The following is a 23,417-nucleotide window of genomic DNA, read 5'->3' on the forward strand; positions in this document are numbered from 1 at the left end:
CCGAGTGAGAGGGTTGCTCTTTACTCGGTAGGATTTTTATAACTTAGGCGAGTGCTTGGACTGCAGCTAAGCCCCCGAGTGAGAGGGTTGCTCTTCACTCGGTAGGATTTTTATAACTTAGGCGAGTGCTTGGACTGCAGCTAAGCCCCCGAGTGAGAGGGTTGCTCTTCACTCGGTAGGATTTTTATAACTTACGCGAGCACGAGGCTGCAGCTAAGCCTCCGAGTGGGAGACTGGCTTACCACTCGGTAGGATTTTGATAACTTAGGCAAAACGGATTCGCAGCTAAGCCTCCGAGTGGGAGTCTGGCTCACCACTCGGTAGGATTTTGATAACTTAGGCGAAACGGAATCGCAGCTAAGCCTCCGAGTGGGAGTCTGGCTCACCACTCGGTAGGATTTTGATAACTTAGGCGAAACGGATTCGCAGCTAAGCCTCTGAGTGGGAGTCTGGCTCACCACTCGGTAGGATTTTTATAAACTTAGGCGAAACGGATTCGCAGCTAAGCCTCCGAGTGGGAGTCTGGCTCACCACTCGGTAGGATTTTTACAAACTTAGGCGAAACGGATTCGCAGCTAAGTTACCCACTGAGGGGAATTTCATTGGACAAAAATAAAAAGTGACAGATATTATGGAGGAACTATGACACTATTATTTTGAGGTCCATGAACTACAAAAAGTACTTTATTGCAACTCATCCGAATGATAAAACTTAAGTGTAGAATGGGCGGAGTAGCTCCGCGTTCCAAGCTCGGGGCTCGTCGAAATTATGCTCGACGTTGTAAAGATGGTACGCCCCATTGTGGAGGACCTTGGTGACTATGAAGGGGCCTTCCCAAGAAGGAGCAAGCTTGTGTGGTTTGTGCTGATCCACTCGGAGAACCAAATCTCCTTCCTGGAAGGCTCGACCTCTCACATTTCGGGCGTGGAAACGGCGCAGATCTTGTTGGTAGATGGTCGACCGGATCAGAGCCATCTCCCTTTCTTCCTCTAAAAGGTCGACTGCGTCCTGCCGCGCTTGTTCAGCTTCTGCTTCGTTGTAGATTTCGACTCGGGGAGCATTATGCAGAAGATCACTTGGTAAGACCGCTTCGGCTCCGTAGACCAAGAAGAATGGAGTTCTTCCGGTCGACCGATTAGGTGTGGTCCGCAGTCCCCAGAGTACAGAGGGAAGTTCATCGACCCAAGCTCCAGCTGCGTGCTTGAGGTCACGCATCAGTCGAGGCTTCAATCCCTTAAGAATCAGTCCATTAGCTCGTTCTGCTTGTCCATTCGACTGCGGATGGGCGACTGAAGCGTAGTCGACCCGTGTGCCCTGGGAGTCGCAGAAAGCTCTGAATTCCTCTGAGTCAAAGTTCGACCCATTATCCGTAATGATGCTGTGCGGGACTCCATATCTGAATATTAGTTCCCTGATGAAGCTAACAGCAGTACCGGTGTCAAGGCTCTTGATTGGTTTAGCCTCGATCCACTTGGTGAACTTGTCGACTGCCACCAGTACATGCGTGAAACCGCTTCGTCCTGTTCTCAAAGGACCGACCATGTCCAGCCCCCAAACTGCAAAAGGCCAGACGAGTGGGATGGTCTTCAAAGCTGACGCAGGCTTGTGCGACATATTCGAGTAGAACTGACATCCCTCGCACTTATCCACTATCTCTTTTGCCATCTCATTCGCCTTGGGCCAGTAAAATCCGGCTCGGTATGCTTTGGCCACGATGGTCCGAGAGGACGCATGATGACCACAGGTCCCCGAGTGAATATCATTGAGGATGAGTCGACCTTCTTCTGGTGTTATGCACTTCTGACCGACTCCAGTCGCGCTTTCTCTGTATAATTGTCCTTTGATTACGGTAAAGGCCTTAGATCGACGGACGATCTGTCGAGCCTCTTCCTCATCCTCCGGAAGCTCTTTCATCAAGATATATGCAACATACGGAATCGTCCAGTCGGGAATGACCACCAAAACCTCCATGATCAAGTCGACCACCGCTGGGATTTCAACTTCAGTCGGGTCTGTGGCGCTCTTGGGCTGCGGAGTTTCTTCAGTGAAAGGATCTTCTTTGACTGACGGAGTGTGTATATGCTCCAAGAACACACCACTCGGAATGGCTTCTCTCTTGGAACCTATCTTTGCTAGATCATCAGCTGCTTGATTTTTTAGTCGGGGTATATGATGGAGCTCCAACCCCTCGAACTTCTTTTCCAGCTTCCTCACTGCACTGCAGTATCCAGTCATGGCTGGGCTTCTCACGTCCCACTCTTTCATCACCTGATTGACCACTAAATCCGAGTCGCCATAGACCATTAGGCGACGGACGCCGAGTGAAATGGCCATGCGCAACCCATATAGGAGGGCCTCATATTCTGCCTCATTGTTGGAGGAATCAAAGTGAATCTGGAGCACATATCTGAGCTTATCTCCTCTGGGGGAAACCAGGACAACCCCAGCACCGGAACCATTCAACATCTTAGAGCCATCAAAAAACATGGTCCAATGCTCCGAGTGAACTTCAGTCGGCTGCTGTTGTTCAATCCACTCGGCGAGGAAATCTGCTATCGCCTGGGACTTAATGGCTTTCTTTGCCTCAAACTTGATATCAAGGGGAAGAAGTTTAATCGCCCATTTGGCCACTCGACCAGTTGCATCTCTGTTGTGCAAAATCTCTGATAGTGGAGCGTCGCTGACGACTGTGATGGAATGGTCAGAGAAATAATGAGCAACCTTCTTTGTGGTCATGTATATTCCATACACAAGCTTCTGATAATGAGGATATCTCTGCTTGGATGGAGTCAAGACTTCAGACAAATAATACACTGGGCGCTGAACTTTGAGAGCTTTTCCTTCTTCTTCCCGCTCGACCGTTAGCACAGTACTGACGACTTGTCCTGTGGCTGCGATGTAGAGCAACAGAGGCTCTTTGCTGATTGGAGCAGCAAGCACCGGCTGGGTGGAGAGCAGAGCTTTTAGCTCGGCAAACGCTGCATCAGCTTCTGGAGTCCACTCGAACTTGTCAGCCTTCTTCATCAGTCGGTAAAGAGGCAGTGCCTTTTCACCGAGTCGTGAGATGAATCGACTTAATGCGGCCAAGCATCCAGTAAGCTTCTGGACATCGTGCACTCGCGCAGGGCGTTTCATTCGGAGAATAGTGCCAATCTTCTCTGGGTTAGCGTCGATTCCCCGTTCGGAAACGAGAAAACCGAGTAACTTGCCACCAGGAACTCCAAATGTGCACTTTGATGGATTGAGCTTGATATCATACCTTCTGAGGTTGGCAAATGTTTCGGCGAGGTCAGCGAGCAGGTCGGAACCTTTTCGTGACTTGACAACAATATCATCCATATAAGCTTCCACATTCCGACTGATTTGAGTGAGTAGACACTTCTGAATCATTCGCATAAATGTGGCTCCGGCATTCTTGAGGCCGAATGGCATGGTGATATAGCAGAAGCACCCGAATGGAGTGATGAAAGCTGTTTTTACCTCATCGGGCCCGTACAGACGGATCTGGTGGTACCCGGAGTAGGCATCTAAAAAAGACAACCTCTCGCATCCCGCGGTCGAGTCAACAATTTGATCTATGCGAGGGAGAGGAAAGTGATCTTTCGGGCAGGCCCGGTTGATGTGCTTGAAATCAATGCACATTCGGAGCGACTTGTCCTTCTTAGGAACCATGACGACATTAGTGAGCCACTCGGAGTGGTATATCTCTCGGATAAATTCTGCCGCCAACAGTCGAGCCACTTCTTCACCGATGGCCCTTCTCTTCTGGACGGCGGATCGCCGAAGATGCTCTTTGACTGGTTTTGCAGACGAGTCGACTCTTAGGCGATGCTCAGCCAGCCCCCTGGGAACACCTGGCATGTCAGCGGGCTTCCATGCAAAAATGTCCCAGTTCTCACGGAGGAACTGGATGAGCGCTTCTTCCTATTTTGGGTCGAGTGTTGTGGAGATACGGGTTGGAGCTGCTTCGGGGTCGGTCGGGTGAATGTGAACAGGCTTCGTCTCACCGGACGACTGGAATGCAGACTCTGTGGCGGGCTTCTTGGATCGCAGCAAGTCACTCGGATCTGCGTTTTGCTTGTATTCTTCGAACTCGACCGCTGTCACTTGGGAATCGGCAATCTTGGAGCCCTTCTGAAAGCACTCTTCTGCCTTTTTCCTATCACCGGTGACAGTGATCACACCTTTGGGACCGGGCATCTTCAATTTGAGGTACACGTAACATGGTCGAGCCATGAACCGTGCATAGGCTGGTCTCCCCAAAATGGCATGATATGCACTTTGAAAATCCACGACCTCAAACGTCAACTTTTCTTTGCGAAAATGCTTCGAATCACCAAACACTACGTCCAAAGCTATCTGGCCGAGTGACTCGGCCTTCTTCCCTGGTATAACTCCATGAAAGCTCATGTTACTAGTGCTCAGTCGGGACATCGGAATGCCCATACCTTTCAATGTGTCTGCATATAACAGATTCAGCCCACTTCCACCATCCATCAGCACCTTTGTCAGTCGAGTGCCTTCGACAACTGGATCGACCACCAAAGCTTGCCTCCCAGGGGTGGCAATATGAGTCGGGTGATCAGATTGGTCGAATGTGATGGGTGTTTGAGACCACTTCAGATAATTTGCCTTTGCTGGGGCAACCATGTTCACCTCTCGGTTAATCACTTTCAGTCGACTTCTACTTTCCACATCTGCAAAGATCATCAGAGTGGAGTTGATATGCGGATATCCTCCCTCACTGTCCTCTTTATCTTCGGCCTTGTCCGACTCCTTCTCCTTGTCCTGTGGCTGTTTTCCCTGAAACTGCTGGATCAGGAGTCGACATTGGCGAGTGGTGTGCTTTGGGTAAATGATATTCCCCTCCTCGTCTTTCTTCGTGTGAATGTGACATGGCATATCCAACACGTCGTTCCCTTCTTTATCCTTACCTTCTTGGGGTTCCAGGATCCTTTTGGTTTCCCCTTAAACTTTCCTTGAGTCACGGCCAGAGCCTCTCCAGGAGCTGCCGGTTCAGCCTTCCGCTTCTGTTTCCGACTGGTGTTTCCCTTTTCCGACTGACTCGGCTTGTGCTTGCCGCTTCGGAGTCGGTCTTCTTCTTCGCCATTGGTGTACTTGGTAGCAATCTCCATCATCCGACTCAAGGTCATGTCACCGGTTCGACCAAATTTCAAACTCAGTTCTCTGTTCTTGACACCATCTTTGAAGGCGCAGACTGCCTGATGATCGGACACATTCTCCACAATGTGGTGCAAAGTGATCCACCTCTGAATATACTCTCTGAGAGTCTCATTAGCTTTCTGCACACAGACTTGCAACTCTGTCAATCCAGCTGGTCGCTTGCAAGTCCCTTCAAACGTTCTGACGAACACTCGGGACAGATCTTCCCAAGTGTAAATGCTGCTAGGAGGTAATTGAGTCAACCATGCCCTGGCAGAACCTTCCAACATGAGGGGCAAATGCTTCATGGCCACCTCGTCGTTCCCACCACCAATCTGAACTGCCACTCGGTAGTCTTCAAGCCAAGTTTCAGGCTTAGACTCACCAGTGAACTTGTTGACTCCTGTTGCCAACCTGAAATTGGGGGGGATAACTGCGGCTCTGATAGCTCTGCTGAAACATTCAGGACCAGAAACATGCACTCGACTGCTTGTGGGTACATCTCTGTCGAGTGCGCCTCGATGGACTCTGTTCCGGTCGACCAACCCTTGCACGATAATGGATCGCGCGTCGAAGCCTGGCTCTCTGGGGTCAACTGGAACCCTACGCCCTGCACTGTACTGACGCCTATCATCTGGCTGCCGAGGAGCGTAAGACCCACCCCTCGGAGGGGAATAGGGCACTCGACGCCTATCATCTCGTTCGAGTCTGTCGCCATATTGATCTCGCCGATTCTCACGCCCTTCGCGCCGCGGAGGTGATCTGGGGCTGTGAGCCGACTGAACCGTATTCACAGTGACGGATCGACTGTGAATTCTGTTGCGCGACTGAGACACGGCTGAATTCTGATCTCCTGCTGCCCGGAGCAGATCCCTGATCTGCAGCAAACCTCTGCCAGCTTCCGACTGCAAAGGCTGGATGGACTCTGCTATACGGGTCGCAGCTGCTAAATTCTGAATTGGGGTTCGATATACCTGAGTCGGCGGGAAGAGTTGACGTCGACTGGTGTCGGGAACTCGTTGCCGCGCGCGCTCGTCGAGTACTCGCTGAAGGTTCTCCAGTCGAGTGCGCTCGGCCAAATTGGCCAGACGCGCCTCCTCCAAGGCACGAGCCTCGGGGGTTTCTCCTGCGATGGGAATACGCAGGGGATCCTCGTTCCTGTGGCGAAGTTCCTCTCTTTGCAGAGAGTCGAGTGGCTCGGGCTGGTACTCTTCGTAGCCTCGTGCAGGGTCGCCGCCGTCACCTGCTCCACCACCACGGGCGAAGCCAGGAGGGCTGTGGGGCCCGTCGACCATCAAGATTTCCGCCGCTGGATCACTGCTTCCGCACTCGGATGCAGTCTCTACGGAGCCAGTCGACTGATCGAACAAGCCGTAGAGAGATTCGTTGGGCTCGATTGCCGCAACTTGGGTAGTGGCCGATTGGCGAGCCACCGCGTGACTCACCCATCGCTGAAGCCTCGACCGGCCTGAGCGCTTGCGCTGGCGGGAGACCGGGAGGGTGGACGATGGAGGAGCCGACCGATACTGGGTCGACAGTTGTCGCAGCAGAACGCCGCGGACACATGCGCGAAAATGCGTCGCACCGCGGACGGGGAGCGCATCTACGTCGAGTGGAGCCTCCTGGAGCCATGCGGAGTCGTCGGCGATGAAGGTGAGAGTGCCGAGACGGATCTCTGGACCCTCGACCAAAACTCCAGCAGACACCATGATGAAAGTACTCGGAAGAATCGCAACTTCCCCACAAAATCGCTAAAACACCGGCCCCACGGTGGGCGCCAACTGTCGTGGTTCTAAGCCTGACAGTAGAGTGGGGGGTAGGTATGGAGAGGCAAGGTCCTAGCTATGGAGAGGTTGTAAACACAAAGGATGTACGAGTTCAGGCCCTTCTCGGAAGAAGTAACAGCCCTACGTCTCGGAGCCCGGAGGCGGTCGAGTGGATTATGAGTGTATGAACTACCAGGTGCCGAACCCTTCTGCCTGTGGAGGGGGGTGGCTTATATAGAGTGCGCCAAGACCCCAGCCAGCCCACGTAGGAGAGGGTTTAAGGTGAGTTAAGTCTGGGGCGTTACTGGTAACGCCCCACATAAAGGCCTTTACTATCATAAAGTCTACTTGATTACAGGCCGTTGCAGTGCAGAGCGCCTCTTGACCTCCTGGTGGTCGAGTGAGTCTTCGTGGTCGAGTCCTTCAGGACAGTCGAGTGAATCCTCGTTGGTCGACTGGAAGGCGACCTCTTCTCAGGATGTCCTAGGGTAAGTTACTTGGATCAGGTCCATGACCCTACCCTAGGTACATAACCCCATCATCCGCTCCAACTAAAGTGGGACAGACAGACACCCGCTAGCCACCTTATGCAACTAGTGCATGTCAGTCGGTGGAACCTGTCTCACGTAAGCGTACGTGTAAGGTCGGTCCGGGACGCTTCATCCCACAATACCGCTGAAGCAAAATAAGACTAGTAGTGGCAAGAAAGTTGACAGCATCTATGCCCACAACAGATTTGTGTTCTACTCGTGCAATAAAGAACTACGCATAGACCTAGCTCATGATGCCACTGTTGGGGAACGTTGCATAAAATAAAAAAATTCCTACGTTCACCAAAATCAATCTATGAGTTCATCTAGCAACGAGAGAGAGGAGTGCATCTACATACCCTTGTAGATCGAGCGGAAGCGTTCAAGAGAACGGGGTTGAGGGAGTCATACTCGTCGTGATCCAAATCACCGGAGATCCTAGCGCCGAACGGACGGCACCTCCGCGTTCAACACACGTTGAAAGTGCGTTACGTCAACTAGAGGGGGGGTGAATAGGCGATTTTTATGAATTCTTCACTGAGGAATTTGACGGTGAGGAAATTCCTTAGCGAAGAACTATTAGCAGCGGAATAAGTACTCAGAAGTAAGCATAACAGAATACAAGCATGGTCATCATGATGAAATGAAGACAAGCACAGAGTACAGAAAGCGTAATCACAGGATAACACAAGATGAAGACAAACAGACTAAAGAAATTGAACTGGGGAAATTGAGAAAGTCTTCAGTCAAAGTCTTCAAACACAGATATCAACAAACACTCAACACAGTAATGAGGAAATGAAAGGGTTGAGGAAATAGAACCAGTTAGGTTGGTGAAGACAATGATTTGGTAGACCAGTTCCAACTGCTGTCTCAGTTGTACGTCTGGTTGGAGCGGCTGAGTATTTAAACTCGAGGACACGCAGTCCCGGACACCCAGTCTCTGAGCACGCAGCTCAGGACACCCAGTCCTCACCGTATTCTCCTTGAACTAAGATCACGTAGATCTCGTCCAATCACTCGTGGTAAGTCTTCAGGCGACTTCCAAACCTTCACAGACTTGGTCACTCGGCAATCCACAATTCCTCTTGGATGCTCTAGACCTTGACGCCTAACTGTCTGGAAGAAGCACAGTCTTCAAAGGTAACAAGCGTCGGATCCACGCAGGATCAATTTCTTCAGTGATGCTCAATCACTTTGGGTTTGTAGGGGTTTGGTTTTGGGTTTTCCTCACTTGATGATTTTCGCTCAAAGTCCTCGGAGGATGGGTTGCTCTCAAATGACAAGTGTCAAGTTATCTCGGAGCAGCCAACCAGCTAGTGGTTGTAGGGGGCGGCTATTTATAGCCTAGGGAGCAGCCCGACATGATAAGACATAAATGCCCCTCAATGATATGACCGTTAGGTGGATAAGATATTTTGGGACAGCTGGCGCGCAGCACAGCAACGGTCGGAAATTTGACTCTCAAATTCCTCAGGGCTATCATGTTCCTCACTGTGTAGGTAATTCGCACTGACGAATTCCTAACTCCTCAGTCAGAACAAATTCATCAGTGACCAGAAGAACTTCGTCTATGTCACTGAAGAAAGTGACTGAACTGTATGAGATTTCCAAAGGCTTCACTCGAAGGGATTGGTAGGTGTAGGATTTTGAGTTGAGCATCACATGGAAATTTTTCCTTAGTATTTCCTCGACCCCCTTTAACAGTACGGTGTTTCCTATGACTCAAGAAAGAGAAAATGAAACTACGAAAACAAAAGTCTTCACGCTTCATGTTCCACAAATGAATACCAAGTCTTCAAGGTCACACCAATTTCTTCACTTTCAAAGTCTTCAGAAAGTCTTCAGAATATCAAAGTCTTCAGTTGAAGAACTTCATTTTTAGGGGTCGACTTTCTCTGTAAATATCAAACTCCTCATAGACTTATAGACCTGTGTATACTCACAAACGCATTAGTCCCTTAACCTATAAGTCTTCAATACACCAAAATCACTAAGGGGCACTAGATGCACTTACACACGTACGGTCAGTGTGACGTCTCCTCCTTCTTGATCCAGCAAGGGGGAAGGAGAGGTTGATGAAGATCCAGCAGCACGACGGCGTGGTGGTGGATGCAGCAGGGATCCGGCAGGGCTTTGCCAAGCGTCTGCGGGAGGAAGAGGTGTAGCAAGGGGGGAAGGGAGGCGCCAGGTGTCAGGGTGCGGCTGCCCTCCCACCCCCCCTCTTTATATAGGGACCCCAGGGGGGTGCCGGCCCTAGGAGATGGGATCTCATGGGGGGCGCCGGCCAAGGGGGGAAACTTGCCCCCCAAGGCAAGTGGACGCGCCCCCTCCCCTTGGGTTCCCAACCCTAGGCGTAGAGGGGGGCCCAAAGGGGGGTGCACCAGCCCACCAGGGGCTGGTTCCCCTCCCACTTCAGCCCATGGGGCCCTCCGGGATAGGTGGCCCCACCCAGTGGTCCCCGTACAATCCCGGTGAGCCCCGAAACTTTCCCGATGGCCGAAACTCGACTTCCCATAAATAATTCTTTACCTACGGACCATTATGGAACTCCTCGTGACGTCCGGGATCTCATCCGGGACTCCAAACAACTTTCGGTTTGCTGCATACTAATATCTTTACAACCCTAGCGTCACCGAACCTTAAGTATGTAGACCCTACGGGTTCGGGAGACACGTAGACATGACCGAGATGGCTCTCCGGTCAATAACCAACAGCGGGATCTGGATACCCATGTTGGCTCCCACATGCTCCTCGACGATCTCATTGGATGAACCATGATGTCGAGGATTCAAGCAACCCCGTATATAATTCCCTTTGTCAATCGGTATGTTACTTGCCCGAGATTCGATCGTCGGTATCCCAATACCTCATTCAATCTCGTTACCGGCAAGTCACTTTACTCGTACTGTAATGCATGATCCCGTGACCAGACACTTGGTCACTTTGAGCTCATTATGATGATGCATTACCGAGTGGGCCCCGTGATACCTCTCCGTCATACGGAGTGACAAATCCCAGTCTCGATCCATGTCAACCCAACAGACACTTTCGGAGATACCCGTAGTATACCTTTATAGTCACCCAGTTACGTTGTGACGTTTGGTACACCCAAAGCACTCCTACGGTATCTGGGAGTTACACGATCTCATGGTCTAAGGAAAAGATACTTGACATTGGAAAAGCTCTAGCAAAATGAACTACACGATCTTGTGCTATGCTTAGGATTGGGTCTTGTCCATCACATCATTCTCCTAATGATGTGATCCCGTTATCAATGACATCCAATGTCCATAGTCAGGAAACCATGACTATCTGTTGATCAACGAGCTAGTCAACTAGAGGCTCACTAGGGACATATAGTGGTCTATGTATTCACACGTGTATTACGATTTCCAGATAATACAATTATAGCATGAATAAAAGACAATTATATGAACAAGGAAATATAATAATAATCCTTTTATTATTGCCTCTAGGGCATATTTCCAACAGTAAGAGACATCATAGATCGCACCATATCTAGTAAAGTACGATTACGACGTTCGGACACACCATTACGCTGTGGTGTTCCGGGTGGCGTTAGTTGCGAAACTATTCCGCATTGTTTCAAATGTAGACCAAACTCGTAACTCAAATATTCTCCTCCACGATCTGATCGTAGAAACTTTATTTTTTTGTTACGATGATTTTCATCTTCACTCTAAAATTCCTTGAAATTTTCAAATGTTTCAGACTTATGCTTCATTAAGTAGATATAACCATATCTGCTCAAATCATCTGTGAAGGTGAGAAAATAACGATATCCGCCACGAGCCTCAACATTCATCGGACCACATACATTTGTATGTATGATCTCCAATAAATCAGTTGCTCTCTCCATAGTACCAGAGAACGGTGTTTTAGTCATCTTGCCCATGAGGCACGGTTCGCAAGTACCAAGTGATTCATAATCAAGTGGTTCCAAAAGTCCATCAGAATGGAGTTTCTTCATGCGTTTTACACCGATATGACCTAAACGGCAGTGCCACAAATAAGCTGCACTATCATTATCAACTCTGCATCTTTTGGTTTCAACATTATGAATATGTGTATCACTACTATCGATATTCAATAAAAATAGACCACTCTTCAAGGGTGCATGACCATAAAAGATATTACTCATATAAATAGAACAACCATTATTCTCTGATTTAAATGAATAACCGTCTCGCATCAAACAAGATCCAGATATAATGTTCATGCTCAACATTGGCACCAAATAACAATTATTTAGGTCTAAAACTAATCCCGAAGGTAGATGTAGAGGTAGCGTGCCGACCGCGATCACATCGACTTTGGAACCATTTCCCACGCGCATCGTCACCTCGTCCTTAGCTAATCTTCGCTTAATCTGTAGTCCCTGTTTTGAGTTGCAAATATTAGCAACAGAACCAGTATCAAATACCCAGGTGCTACTGCGAGCATTAGTAAGGTACACATCAATAACATGTATATCACATATACCTTTGTTCACCTTGCCATCCTTCTTATCCCCCAAATACTTGGGGCAGTTCCGCTTCCAGTGACCAGTCTGCTTGCAGTAGAAGCACTCAGTTTTAGGCTTAGGTCCAGACTTGGGTTTCTTCTCCTAAGCAGCAACTTGTTTGTTGTTCTTCTTGAAGTTTCCCTTCTTCTTCCCTTTGCCCTTTTTCTTGAAACTAGTGGTCTTGTTAACCATCAACACTTGATGCTCCTTCTTGATTTCTACCTCCGCAGCTTTTAGCATCGCGAAGAGCTCGGGAATAGTATTTTCCATCCCTTGCATATTATAGTTCATCACAAAGCTCTTGTAGCTTGGTGGCAGTGATTGGAGAATTCTGTCAATGACGCTCACATCCGGAAGATTAAATCCCAGTTGAATCAAGTGATTATTATACCCAGACATTTTGAGTATATGCTCACTAACAGAACTGTTCTCCTCCATCTTGCAGCTATAGAACTTATTGGAGACTTCATATCTCTCAATCCGGGCATTTGCTTGAAATATTAACTTCAACTCCTAGAACATCTCATATGCTCCATGACGTTCAAAACGTCGTTCAAGACCTGGTTCTAAGCCGTAAAGCATGGCACACTGAACTATAGAGTAGTCATCAGCTTTGCTCTGCCAAACATTCACAACATCTGGCGTTGCTCCAGCAGTAGGCCTCGCACCCAGCGGTGCTTCCAGGACGTAATTCTTCTGTACAGCAATGAGGATAATCCTCAAGTTACAGACCTAGTCCGTGTAATTGCTACCATCATCTTTCAACTTTGCTTTCTCAAGGAACGCATTAAAATTTAACAGAACATTAGCACGGGCCATCTATCTACAATCAACATAGACAAGCAAGATACTATCAAGTACTAAGTTCATGATAAATTTAAGTTCAATTAATCATATTACTTAAGAACTCCCACTTAGATAGACATCCCTCTAATCCTCTAAGTGATTACGTGATCCATATCAACTACACCATGTCCGATCATCACGTGAGATGGAGTAGTTTCAACGGTGAACATCAATATGTTGATCATATCTACTATATGATTCACGCTCGACCTTTCGGTCTCCGTGTTCCGAGGCCATATCTATTATATGCTAGGCTCGTCAAGTTTAACCTGAGTATTCCGCGTGTGCAACTGTTTTGCACCCGTTGTATTTGAACGTAGAGACTATTACACCCGATCATCACGTGGTATCTCAGCATGAAGAACTTTCGCAATGGTGCATACTCGGGGAGAACACTTCTTGAGAATTTTAGTGAGAGATCATCTTAAAATGCTACCGTCAATCAAAGCAAGATAAGATGCATAAAGGATAAACATCACATGCAATCAATATAAGTGATATGATATGGCCATCATCATCTTGTGCCTGTGATCTCCATCTCTGAAGCACCTCCATGATCACCATCGTCACCGGCGCGACACCTTGATCTCCATCGTAGCGTCATTGTCGTTTACGCCATCTATTGCTTCTACGACTATCGCTACCGCTTAGTGATAAAGTAAAGCAATTACACGGCGTTTGCATTTCATACAATAAAGCGACAACCATATGGCTCCTGCCAGTTGCTGATACCTTCGGTTACAAAACATGATCATCTCATACAATAAAATATAGCATCACGTCTTGACCATATCACATCACAACATGCCCTGCAAAAACAAGTTAGACATCCTCTACTTTGTTGTTGCAAGTTTTACGTGGCTGCTACGGGCCTAGCAAGAATCGTTCTTACCTACGCATCAAAACCACAATGATAGTTTGTCAAGTTGGTGTTGTTTTAACCTTCGCAAGGACCGGGCGTAGCCACACTCGGTTCAACTAAAGTTGGAGAAACTGACACCCGCGAGCCACCTGTGTGCAAAGCACGTCGGTAGAACCAGTCTCGCGTAAGCGTACGCGTAATGTCGGTCCGGGCCGCTTCATCCAACAATACCGCTGAACCAAAGTATGACATGCTGGTAAGCAGTATGACTTGTATCACCCACAACTCACTTGTCTTCTACTCGTGCATATAACATCAACGCATAAAACCTAGGCTCGAATGCCACTGTTGGGGAACGTAGTAATTTCAAAAAAATTCCTACGCACACGCAAGATCATGGTGATGCATAGCAACGAGAGGGGAGAGTGTGTCCACGTACCCTCGTAGACAGAAAGCGGAAGCATTACGACAACGCGGTTGATGTAGTCGTACGTCTTCACGATCCGACCGATCCAAGTACCGAACGTCCGACACCTCCGAGTTCAGCACACGTTCAGCTCAATGACGATCCCCGGACTCCGATCCAGCAGGGTGTCGGGGATGAGTTCCCTCAGCACGACGGCGTGGTGATGATGATGATGTTTTACCGACGCAGGGCTTCGCCTAAGCACCGCAACGATATGACCGAGGTGGAATATGGTGGAGGGGGGCACCGCACACGGCTAAGGAACGATCACGAAGATCAACTTGTGTGTCTAGAGGTGCCCCCTCCTCCGTATATAAAGGGGGGAGGAGGAGGGGGCCGGCCAAGGGGGTGGCGCGCCCTAGGAGGGGGAAACCTACTCCAAGTAGGTTTGCCCCTCCCTTTCCTAGTCCAAGAAGGAGGGGGAGGAAGGAGTGGGAGAGGGGAAAGGCAAGGGGGGCGCCGCCCCCCCCCTTCCTTGTCCTATTCGGACTCAAGGGGAGGGGGCGCGCCTCTTGCCCTGGCCGGCCCCTCTCTTTCTCCACTAGGGCCCAACAAGGCCCATTAGTTCCCGGGGGGGTTCCGGTAACCCTCCGACACTCCGGTTTTCTCCGAAATCACCCGGAACACTTCTGGTGTCTGAATATAGTCGTCCAATATATCAATCTTTATGTCTCGACCATTTCGAGACTCCTCGTCATGTCCGTGATCACATCTGGGACTCCGAACAACTTTTGGTACATCAAAACATATAAACTCATAATGAAACTGTCATCATAACTTTAAGCGTGCGGACCCTACGGGTTCGAGAACTATGTAGACATGACCTAGAACTGTTTCCGGTCAATAACCAATAGCGGAACCTGGATGCTCATATTGGCTCCCACATATTCTATGAAGATCTTTATCGGTCAGACCGCATAACAACATACGTTGTTCCCTTTGTCATCGGTGTGTTACTTGCCCGAGATTCGATCGTCGGTATCTCAATACCTACCGGCAAGTCTCTTTACTCGTTCTGTAATACATCATCTCACAACTAACTCATTAGTTGCAATGCTTGCAAGGCTTAAGTGATGTGCATTACCGAGAGGGCCCAGAGATACCTCTCCGACAATCAGAGTGACAAATCCTAATCTCGAAATACGCCAACCCAACAAGTACCTTCGAAGACACCTGTAGAGCACCTTTATAATCACCCAGTTACGTTGTGACGTTTGGTAGCACACAAAGTGTTACTCCGGTAAACGGGAGTTGCATAATCTCATAGTCATAGGAACATGTATAAGTCATGAAGAAAGCAATAGCTGAAAACTTATACGATCAAGTGCTAAGCTAACAGAATGGGTCAAGTCAATCACATCATTATCCTAATGATGTGATCCCATTAATCAAATGACAACACATGTCTATGGTCAGGAAACATAACCATCTTTGATCAACGAGCTAGTCAAGTAGAGGCATACTAGTGACACTCTGTTTGTCTATGTATTCACACAAGTATTATGTTTCCGGTTAATACAATTCTAGCATGAATAATAAACATTTATCATGAGATAAGGAAATAAATAATAACTTTATTATTGCCTCTAGGGCATATTTCCTTTAGGTAGCACACAAAGTGTTCCTCCGGTATTCGGGAGTTGCATAATCTCATAGTCTGAGGAACATGTATAAGTCATGAAGAAAGCAGTAGCAATGAAACTGTAACAATCATAATGCTAAGCTAACGGATGGGTCATGTCCATCACATCATTCTCCTAATTATGTGATCTCGTTCATCAGATGACAACACATGTCTATGGTTAGGAAACATAACCATCTTTGATTAGCGAGCTAGTCAAGTAGAGGCATACTAGGGACAATATGTTTTGTCTATGTATTCACATATGTACTAAGTTTCCGGTTAATACAATTCTAGCATTTATCATGAAATAAGGAAATTAATAATAACTTTATTATTGCCTCTAGGGCATATTACCTTCACACTACAGCTGACCAAGTGGACCATGGCGTCAGAGGGCCATCTGGGCTGCTGACAAGTGGCAGCAGAAGCAGAGCAGCGGCAGCGCACGCTGAGAGTTGTTCTCACCGGAGCTGATTGCAGCGGCGGCGGCAGGCAGGACTGGGAAGCGAGAGGGGTAGGAAGAGAACAAAGAGGAAAGTATGTGAGGCTCACAAGTGGGACCCCTAGCCACGTCAACGCATTGTGCACATAGGCATGCCATATAAGTCTAAGAGCATCTCCAGCCGCACCCCCAACACGGTCGTCCCAGGCAATTTTTTCGCGTCGGCGCCGAAAAAACGGCCCAGTCGCGCCCCCAGGAGACCGTTTTTCGCCGGTTTGGGCCGAAATTAGCGCCGGCTGACCCAGGCCAAACCCCGCGCACTGGGGGCACCCGGGGGCGCCGTGGCGAGTGATTTTGGTGCGAAAGAGCTGCGGGCCCGCTGAGTCAGCGACGCGCGCCTCGTTGTCCTTGGAACGCCTCGGTTTCCTGCGTGGAATCAATGGCAGGGTTGCCGCCGGTCAGCCTTGCCATTGATTCCTGATCACGGGCGGCGCGGTGATGCCTCCCCTCCCACCACGCGTACACACGGCACGGGGCTGTAAAAACCAGTGCCTCCCCCTCGCCTCTGGCCACACCAGCCCACAGCTGCCACCGAGCTCTGCCTCTCTCCCCGTGCGCAGCCGCTCGCCGATGTTTCTTCCCTCCTCTCTCTCCTCAAGCCCATCCGATGGCCGCATGATTCCCCGGTGACGCGACGGCGGCCAACGGCTTCGGCCGCTGCTCGCTCCACGAGTGGGAGGCCTACCTCTTATTCAAGCCGAACATCCCAGCGCCACCGGACATGCGCGCCGGGCCGACGGGGTGGAGGCTCAGCAACGGGGGCGTCCCCATTCCCCTAGTGCCCGACGGCGAAGCGCGCCCCGCCATCTTCGCCTCTGAGGTCGACTGCGTGCGGGCATCCCTAACGGAGGAGCAGCGCGCCCTCCCCCAGTATGCCGCCGACAACCACGCGTCGTGGGCGGCGTACTTCCAGCACCGGCAGGCGCAGAGGCTTTCGTCCACCAACGGGGCGCCGGAGGTGGGGGGTGTCAAGAATAGCGAGGGGCGCCGCGTATGGTGGGCCGTCCCCGGCCGCACGCTCCATGATGTGCTGGAGTACCTCGAGGGCGGCAATGACCCGCCGCTGGCATACCCTGTCGCGGCGGCCGCCCCGATCCCCCGCCGGAGCGCCGGGCAATGGATGCCCAGGAGGTTCGGCTCCTCGACTTCCTCCTCTCACTCCTCCTCCCGCTCCTCTTCCCATTCTTCCGGCTTGCCGGCGGTGTTCGGCGTCAAGGCTGAGCCCGCAACAAAGACGCCGCTCGGCCGGCGCACCCGCAGCGTCGGCATCGTCATCAATGAGGGCGGCCGGCGCGCCTCCTCCTCGGCTCCTTCGCGCTACGTCAAACCGAAGATGGAGCTGGGGCTCACTGCCGTGAAGACGGAGCCCGAGCTCGGAGGGGGCGTCAAGGAGGAGCTCGACGACGCGACAACCTTGAAATGGGCGCGCGATGACTGGGCACGCATGGAGATGGAGCGCTAGTGCCGCCTACTAGCAGTTCAAAGTTTGGCGCCGGGGCCACAACGAGGGAGGCGTCGTCGTCCTCGACGACAGCGACGACGACGCGCCGCCGCCATCGGTCCGCCAGGGCGATGCCGGGCAGGGGTCCAGCAGGGGCGGCCGCGTCAAGGAGGAGAAGACCACCGACGACGATGGCGAGGATGGCGGCGACGTCGGCGACTTCGCCGCGCTTATCGACTTCTTCGGCCCTTAAGTAGTTGTAGTTGCGGCCTTTTTTAAAATAAATTTGCTATGGAATGTCGAATATATGTCCAGTTTGCCGAACTTTAGCCGAATAATTTGTCCAATTTGCCGAACTTTGCCGAATACCCTTTTTTTTAAACATAAACGGCGTCTCGGGGGCGGCCCGAGGGCCTGCGGCTGGGAACCCGCTCACCACCACACCCGTTTTTAGCGCCGGCTCGCCCCCAGACGGCGATTTTACGCGCACTCTGTGGGGCCAACGGCTGGAGATGCTCTAACAAATGGGTCAAACCGGTTAGTTTTGCTGTTATACCACATTAATCTTTGGATTAGTGTGATTTGTTACTCGCTTGTGCCGTAGAAGTGGTGTTCTTTTATGTTTTTTTACAAAAATTATGGGTTACCCTGGACACAAATGTGTGCTTTGAGCTATAGCTGGCCAAACGGGCCGGCCCGGCCCGGCACGGCACGGCCCATCCTAATCGTGCCTGGCACGGCCCGGCCCGCCAAGGCACGATTATTATACGGGCCGTGCCGTGCCGGCCCGCGTGCTGCAGCCTGCAGCCCAGGCACGGCCCAGTTAGTAAACGGGTCGGCATGTTGGCCCGTTTAGCACGGTGGGCTGCATAATTTTAGCCTGTTATTTGACGCACTGAGCGTTTTTAGCCTATTTTTACATGTTGGGCCATATATATATGTATAAAAAAATAAAAATAAAACGTAATCGGGCCGGGCCGTGCCGGCCCGCGTGCCCAGCCTCTAGGCCCAGGCACAGCCCAGGGCGTGCCGCGTGCCTGGCCCGGCCCGTTTAGCCCGTGCCGTGCCTGACCCAAGGCCGGCCGTGCCGGCGTGCTCACGGGCCGGCCCGAAAAAATCGGCCCATTTGGCCAGCTATACTTTGAGCCATTTACTAGATCCAAGAGAAAGCTCCCACGCACACCGTTGTCCGCCGCCACCACCATGCCCATCGCCCCTTCCGATGAGTTCCGCCGCCCCTTCTGGGTCCTCCTCCACATCCATGCCCACGCCCGCCGTAGTCGCAAGAGCGCCGCCGCCGTGGGCCGCGGGAGGAACAATGAGATACTACTTGCTTCCCTCCTCCCCAATCACCCGCCGACCCCCTCCAATCTGTACCTGTACCGCAAAAATGGGCCTTTCGGAGATACGCCCTGCGTGCTCTCCATGGTGGACAACCTCATCCTCTTCCACGCATACACCGGGCCCGAGCTCCGCTTCCCCCCGACACGGCTGTGCGACTTCTTCGTCTACCGGGCCGACCCCAACGAGCCGTCTCTCAAGCTACTGCCGCACCCTCCATGTTCCGTCGACAGGGATGATCCGTTCGGCATCTTCCCCCGAGGGGACAAGCACTACACCATCGCATCGCTGGTACCGAGCATATCCTCTGCCTACGATCACGTACTCCACCTGTTCGACTCCGAGACCCAGATTTGGAGCAGAAAAGATCTGATTGTTGAGTCGCCACAGGCGAGCTTTCCGGTTGATACCCCCGTCAGCACCAAGCGGATCTTATCCCAACACCATACATCCACCGTGATCACTCTTGCAGGCGCCATTTCGTGGGTTGACCTCTGGCGCGGCATAGTTTTCTGCGACATGCTCTCGGAGAATCATGCACTCAGCGGTGTCCCACTGCCACTGCCACAGATCACAGGACCTGCAAGGCATTACCGTGGTATCGCTTTGCTTGGTGGATGCATCAGGCTCGTTGAGGTGGATTCTGAAATCGTTGATCTCCCGGACACTTGTGATGAAGAAACCGGGTGGGCTATTGGCCGAACAGAGAACTGGACGATTACCACTTGGATCAACAAGAGTGACAAGGACGAGCGTAATTCTTATGCTGCTTGGAACAAGGTGACCACGCTTTGAGCTTCCGACATCATCCTCGGTGACCACTCCCTGAAGCTGCCGATAGGGTTGCAGAACCTTTTTGTTTCTGACCCAGCTATTAGCATGGATGGTGGTGATGGTGGTATTGTTTACCTGACGGCCAGGCAGAAATATATGCATCCCAAGTCGTGGGTTCTTGCTATTGATACGAGGAATTACAAGGTGCAAGATATAGCTTACTCTGGCCATCTTCTTGTCGGAATGCCGCGCATAGATGGAAACTACTGCACTTGTAGTATCTCCAAGTAGTGTACTCCAACAATCCAGCAGGTAATTATTACGTGATACCTGCTACTGACTAATTGATTTCATATTTTAGGCCGTTCACCATTTCTTTTGGAACAGCTAGTAAGAAACTAATGTAATTGGTTAGGAGCACTGAGTATTTAACTGGATCTTTTTATATGGCTATGCTACGCATTTCAGACTTTTGCTTGTTTTTCTCTTGTTTGGCTGACAATGATATACTGTATGCAAGTATGTGAATATGAATGTATTATACATAAACTATCTAGCTGCTCAGATGATCCTAACCAAATTAGTTTTTTCTTTGTTTGTTCTGTTCCTTCAAGCATTTAACCTCCAAGAGTTTACTCTGTTTCATTGGATGCAGTATCAGGTTGGACTTAAGGTGCTGAGCAATCAAGTTGGCTTGGAAATAAATGAAAGGCAGCATTTCTGTAAGTTCAGGGAGGTTGAGATTGAGCAATGCATGCCTCTATCAATTGCTAGATTCTAAACAATCTAATGTTCTTCCGGTGTGGCTGGACATCATATCTATCCTAAGTAGATCATGCCCCAGGTCATTTTCATGCTTCCCTAGCGTAGCACCGGCACCTTGCTACTACACCAAAAGGAGTCAGTTCAGAGCTGATTTCGACAAGTTCGTGCACCACATGCTCATCGTTGATGACCAGCACAGCTGCCCGATGCACTTGTTCGTTCGACAGTAGATGAGGGTGTTGTTCGACAATACATGTGCGGATGTGCCGGTGGAACACCATGGTACAGGGCGTCCCCCGCGCCGGCTGCACAAACGGCGGATGGCTTCTGCTGGGTCAGAGAACGTCTCTACACGACCCTTTTCTCAGCATGCGAGCATATACTACTACCAAAATACATGGCGCGGCCAGGATCCCAATTAAGAGCAAACGGCAGCCGATACCATGAGCAGGCGAGCTCGTGCGCTTTACGGATTTTCATCCAGGATCAGGCTTTTTAAAGCTGGACCAATCGATGAATGCCCGGGTCTATTATAAACTAAAATCTCACTCTTCTTCCTCACCCATGTCTATCTCACCTTCGTCATGCTTCCGGTGCTACCGTCATCCATGGTCTAGTGCATCGCCACTCCACTTATCAAATTAAGCGGAAAACCTTGTTGCTCGGGCATTGTCGGATATTTAATTTTATCTTTTGCACCCAGGACGATTGCAATTTTGAATTTTTGGGCGATGGCAATTGAAGAAGCAGCCAAGTGACTGTCAGCACATGCAATACTTTTACTTTTGTTGTGGTTACAAACCACACACCAATCAGCAATCACCAGACGAAAAAGTAAAATAAAAATTGACGCAATGCACTAAGCAACACGGTCTTCCACTTGATAATTTGATACAAGTACAGCATTCAGACAAACTTATTGTTGGAAATAATGCATCGGTTCAGAGAATTCCAAGTCTGATGCTTTGGGCATATCCTGTCACGTAACAAGGAATTAAATTAATGACAAATTATGTATTGTGTCCAACACTTATACACAACATAAATTATTCCGTCCTTGTCACAACAGCTGATGCATACACACATATAGATATGCCTCAGCTTGTTTTGTCATGCACACATACAGAGTAGCTAAAAGATGACAAATGAAGCAGGAATCGCCGAGCGGACTTTGAGGCATCTGTCTTGTGGAATATAAGTGACGGCGCGTCTGCTTCTGCCGTTGTCATCCATTGATGCCGTCACTGCCGGCTCATTCAGATAAGCATAAGTGCTTTTTTTCCACCTGCACCCAGTTGGAGAAGATGGTGGGTCTGTCATATCATAATCCACATGTACTACCGCCTAATTAAATACGGCACTAAGAAGCTTCTCCGTGGACGCTAAAGCATGTGTAAGAAGATAGATTCCACGAGAAATAAATTTTTAGCTAGCGTGTGGTATGCTTGTAGTATGAGTATGGCCCGTAATGCCTTTTATTTTCCACCACCTATGTCGTATACTTCTTGGCCATACGTTATTGTGCTGGTACGGCATTGTGAGCTGTGACAGGGCATCCAACTACGGGAAAGGATTGGATGGGGTGGGACACGGATTGTTTTCCACATCGCACTGGCTATACCAGTATACAGTTTCAGAAAAAATGGGCTGAAAGTACTTTTCAGAAGAGAAAAAGGACGCACTCTCGGTGCTAGAATTGCTACAGGAAAGTTGTGAGAAGAGGTTACCAGTGCTTGATCCCAATCCGTAATTCGGCGACCCTGCTGGAAGCTGCCACCATCATTCTGTTGTCGTTGATGCCCTTGTCACCTTCGTTCCCCTCCTCGAGAATCTCCCTTATCATTTGCTCGAAGAGCATATAATCTTCCATCTGCTTTCCAAAAAATCAGTCATTCCAAACATTTCTAACCACACGTTCTCTTAAAATCAAAGCCAGAAGTTTCATGATCGTAACAGGGGAAATGAGATAACAGAGATTTTGTAGTTTTCTTCAGCTGACAAGGAGATCAGCGGCAGGATCTGACCTTGAACAGATAATGGAGAAAGAAATTACAGTTGATCAGCAGCAGGGTTCTGACCTTAAGCGTCTTGGCTTTGGCTCTCGCGGCCTCCTTCTCGGCGGCGAGGCGGCGCTCCTCCTCCTTCCTCCTCCAGAACCCCTCGATCTCTTTCCTGGTGATGCTGAACGTCATCTTCCCTGGATCGCCGATTTGGTAGCGTCCCTCCTCTTCTTCTTCCTAGGTGGAGTGTTGAGACGACTGAGGCGCAACAGGGACGCCAGGGTCACCTCATATATACGCACTTCGGGTGCGGGGTCCTGCGTCACCTACGGAGCAAACCTAGTCTCAAGTCGGAAGTCATATGGGCTACAGTGGATGTGAGAATGATAGGTTGGGGGGGTTGGGTCCCGTTGCGTCTACTCTTCTCAACCATCGATGGCCGGCCGCCCATGGGTTTTGCAGCTTGTGCTTTTTTATGTGTCGTTAGTTGAGTCAATGCCTTGTAAACTAATGCGGACAAAGTGGGGAAGATAAAGTTACTTTGAGGCTTGTGGCAAAGAATAAGACCGGGTCTCGGGGTCTGTGCCAACAAGCAAGATGATCGCCGTCATTTCTAAATGGTTAGATGGAGCTGGTAATCTTGACAAACAAGTGGCGTTACACAAGGTGATTCCTTAACTTTGACTGCAAGTAATCACATCACATGCCCCTTCTTGTTTTTGTTGAGTGCTGCCTAAGCTTCACATGAACATTTTTTTTAGCTTTTTAAAAAGGGAAATGCACTTTTTTTTAGCTGAGCTTCACAGGA

At 49.9% G+C, this 23,417-nt stretch overlaps 2 protein-coding genes across 3 annotated transcripts; one reads left to right on the forward strand and one right to left on the reverse strand.

Moving 5' to 3' along the window:
• Window positions 1–18,932: 18,932 nt before the first annotated feature.
• LOC119361057 lies at window positions 18,933–20,770 on the forward strand. The gene is made up of 2 exons (XM_037626441.1): window positions 18,933–20,156; window positions 20,500–20,770. Exon 1 carries the CDS (start codon window positions 18,933–18,935, stop codon window positions 19,863–19,865), a length of 933 nt encoding a protein of 310 aa, XP_037482338.1. The 3' UTR covers window positions 19,866–20,156; window positions 20,500–20,770.
• A 594-nt stretch (window positions 20,771–21,364) lies between these two features.
• LOC119365228 lies at window positions 21,365–22,975 on the reverse strand. 2 transcript variants are annotated; one of them, XR_005175394.1, is made up of 4 exons: window positions 22,688–22,975; window positions 22,337–22,479; window positions 21,640–21,894; window positions 21,365–21,525 (listed from the first exon to the last, which is right to left on the reverse strand). XR_005175394.1 is itself a non-coding variant. In XM_037630841.1 (3 exons), exons 1-3 carry the CDS (start codon window positions 22,799–22,801, stop codon window positions 21,741–21,743), a joined length of 411 nt encoding a protein of 136 aa, XP_037486738.1. In that variant the 5' UTR covers window positions 22,802–22,975; the 3' UTR covers window positions 21,470–21,740. The 2 variants fall into 2 exon arrangements, 1 of the variants encoding a protein (XP_037486738.1); XM_037630841.1 differs by having other exon boundaries at window positions 21,470–21,894.
• Window positions 22,976–23,417: the final 442 nt, after the last annotated feature.

The sequence above is a fragment of the Triticum dicoccoides genome, chromosome 2B (genome assembly GCF_002162155.2).
Source record: "Triticum dicoccoides isolate Atlit2015 ecotype Zavitan chromosome 2B, WEW_v2.0, whole genome shotgun sequence".
NCBI lineage: Eukaryota > Viridiplantae > Streptophyta > Magnoliopsida > Poales > Poaceae > Triticum > Triticum dicoccoides.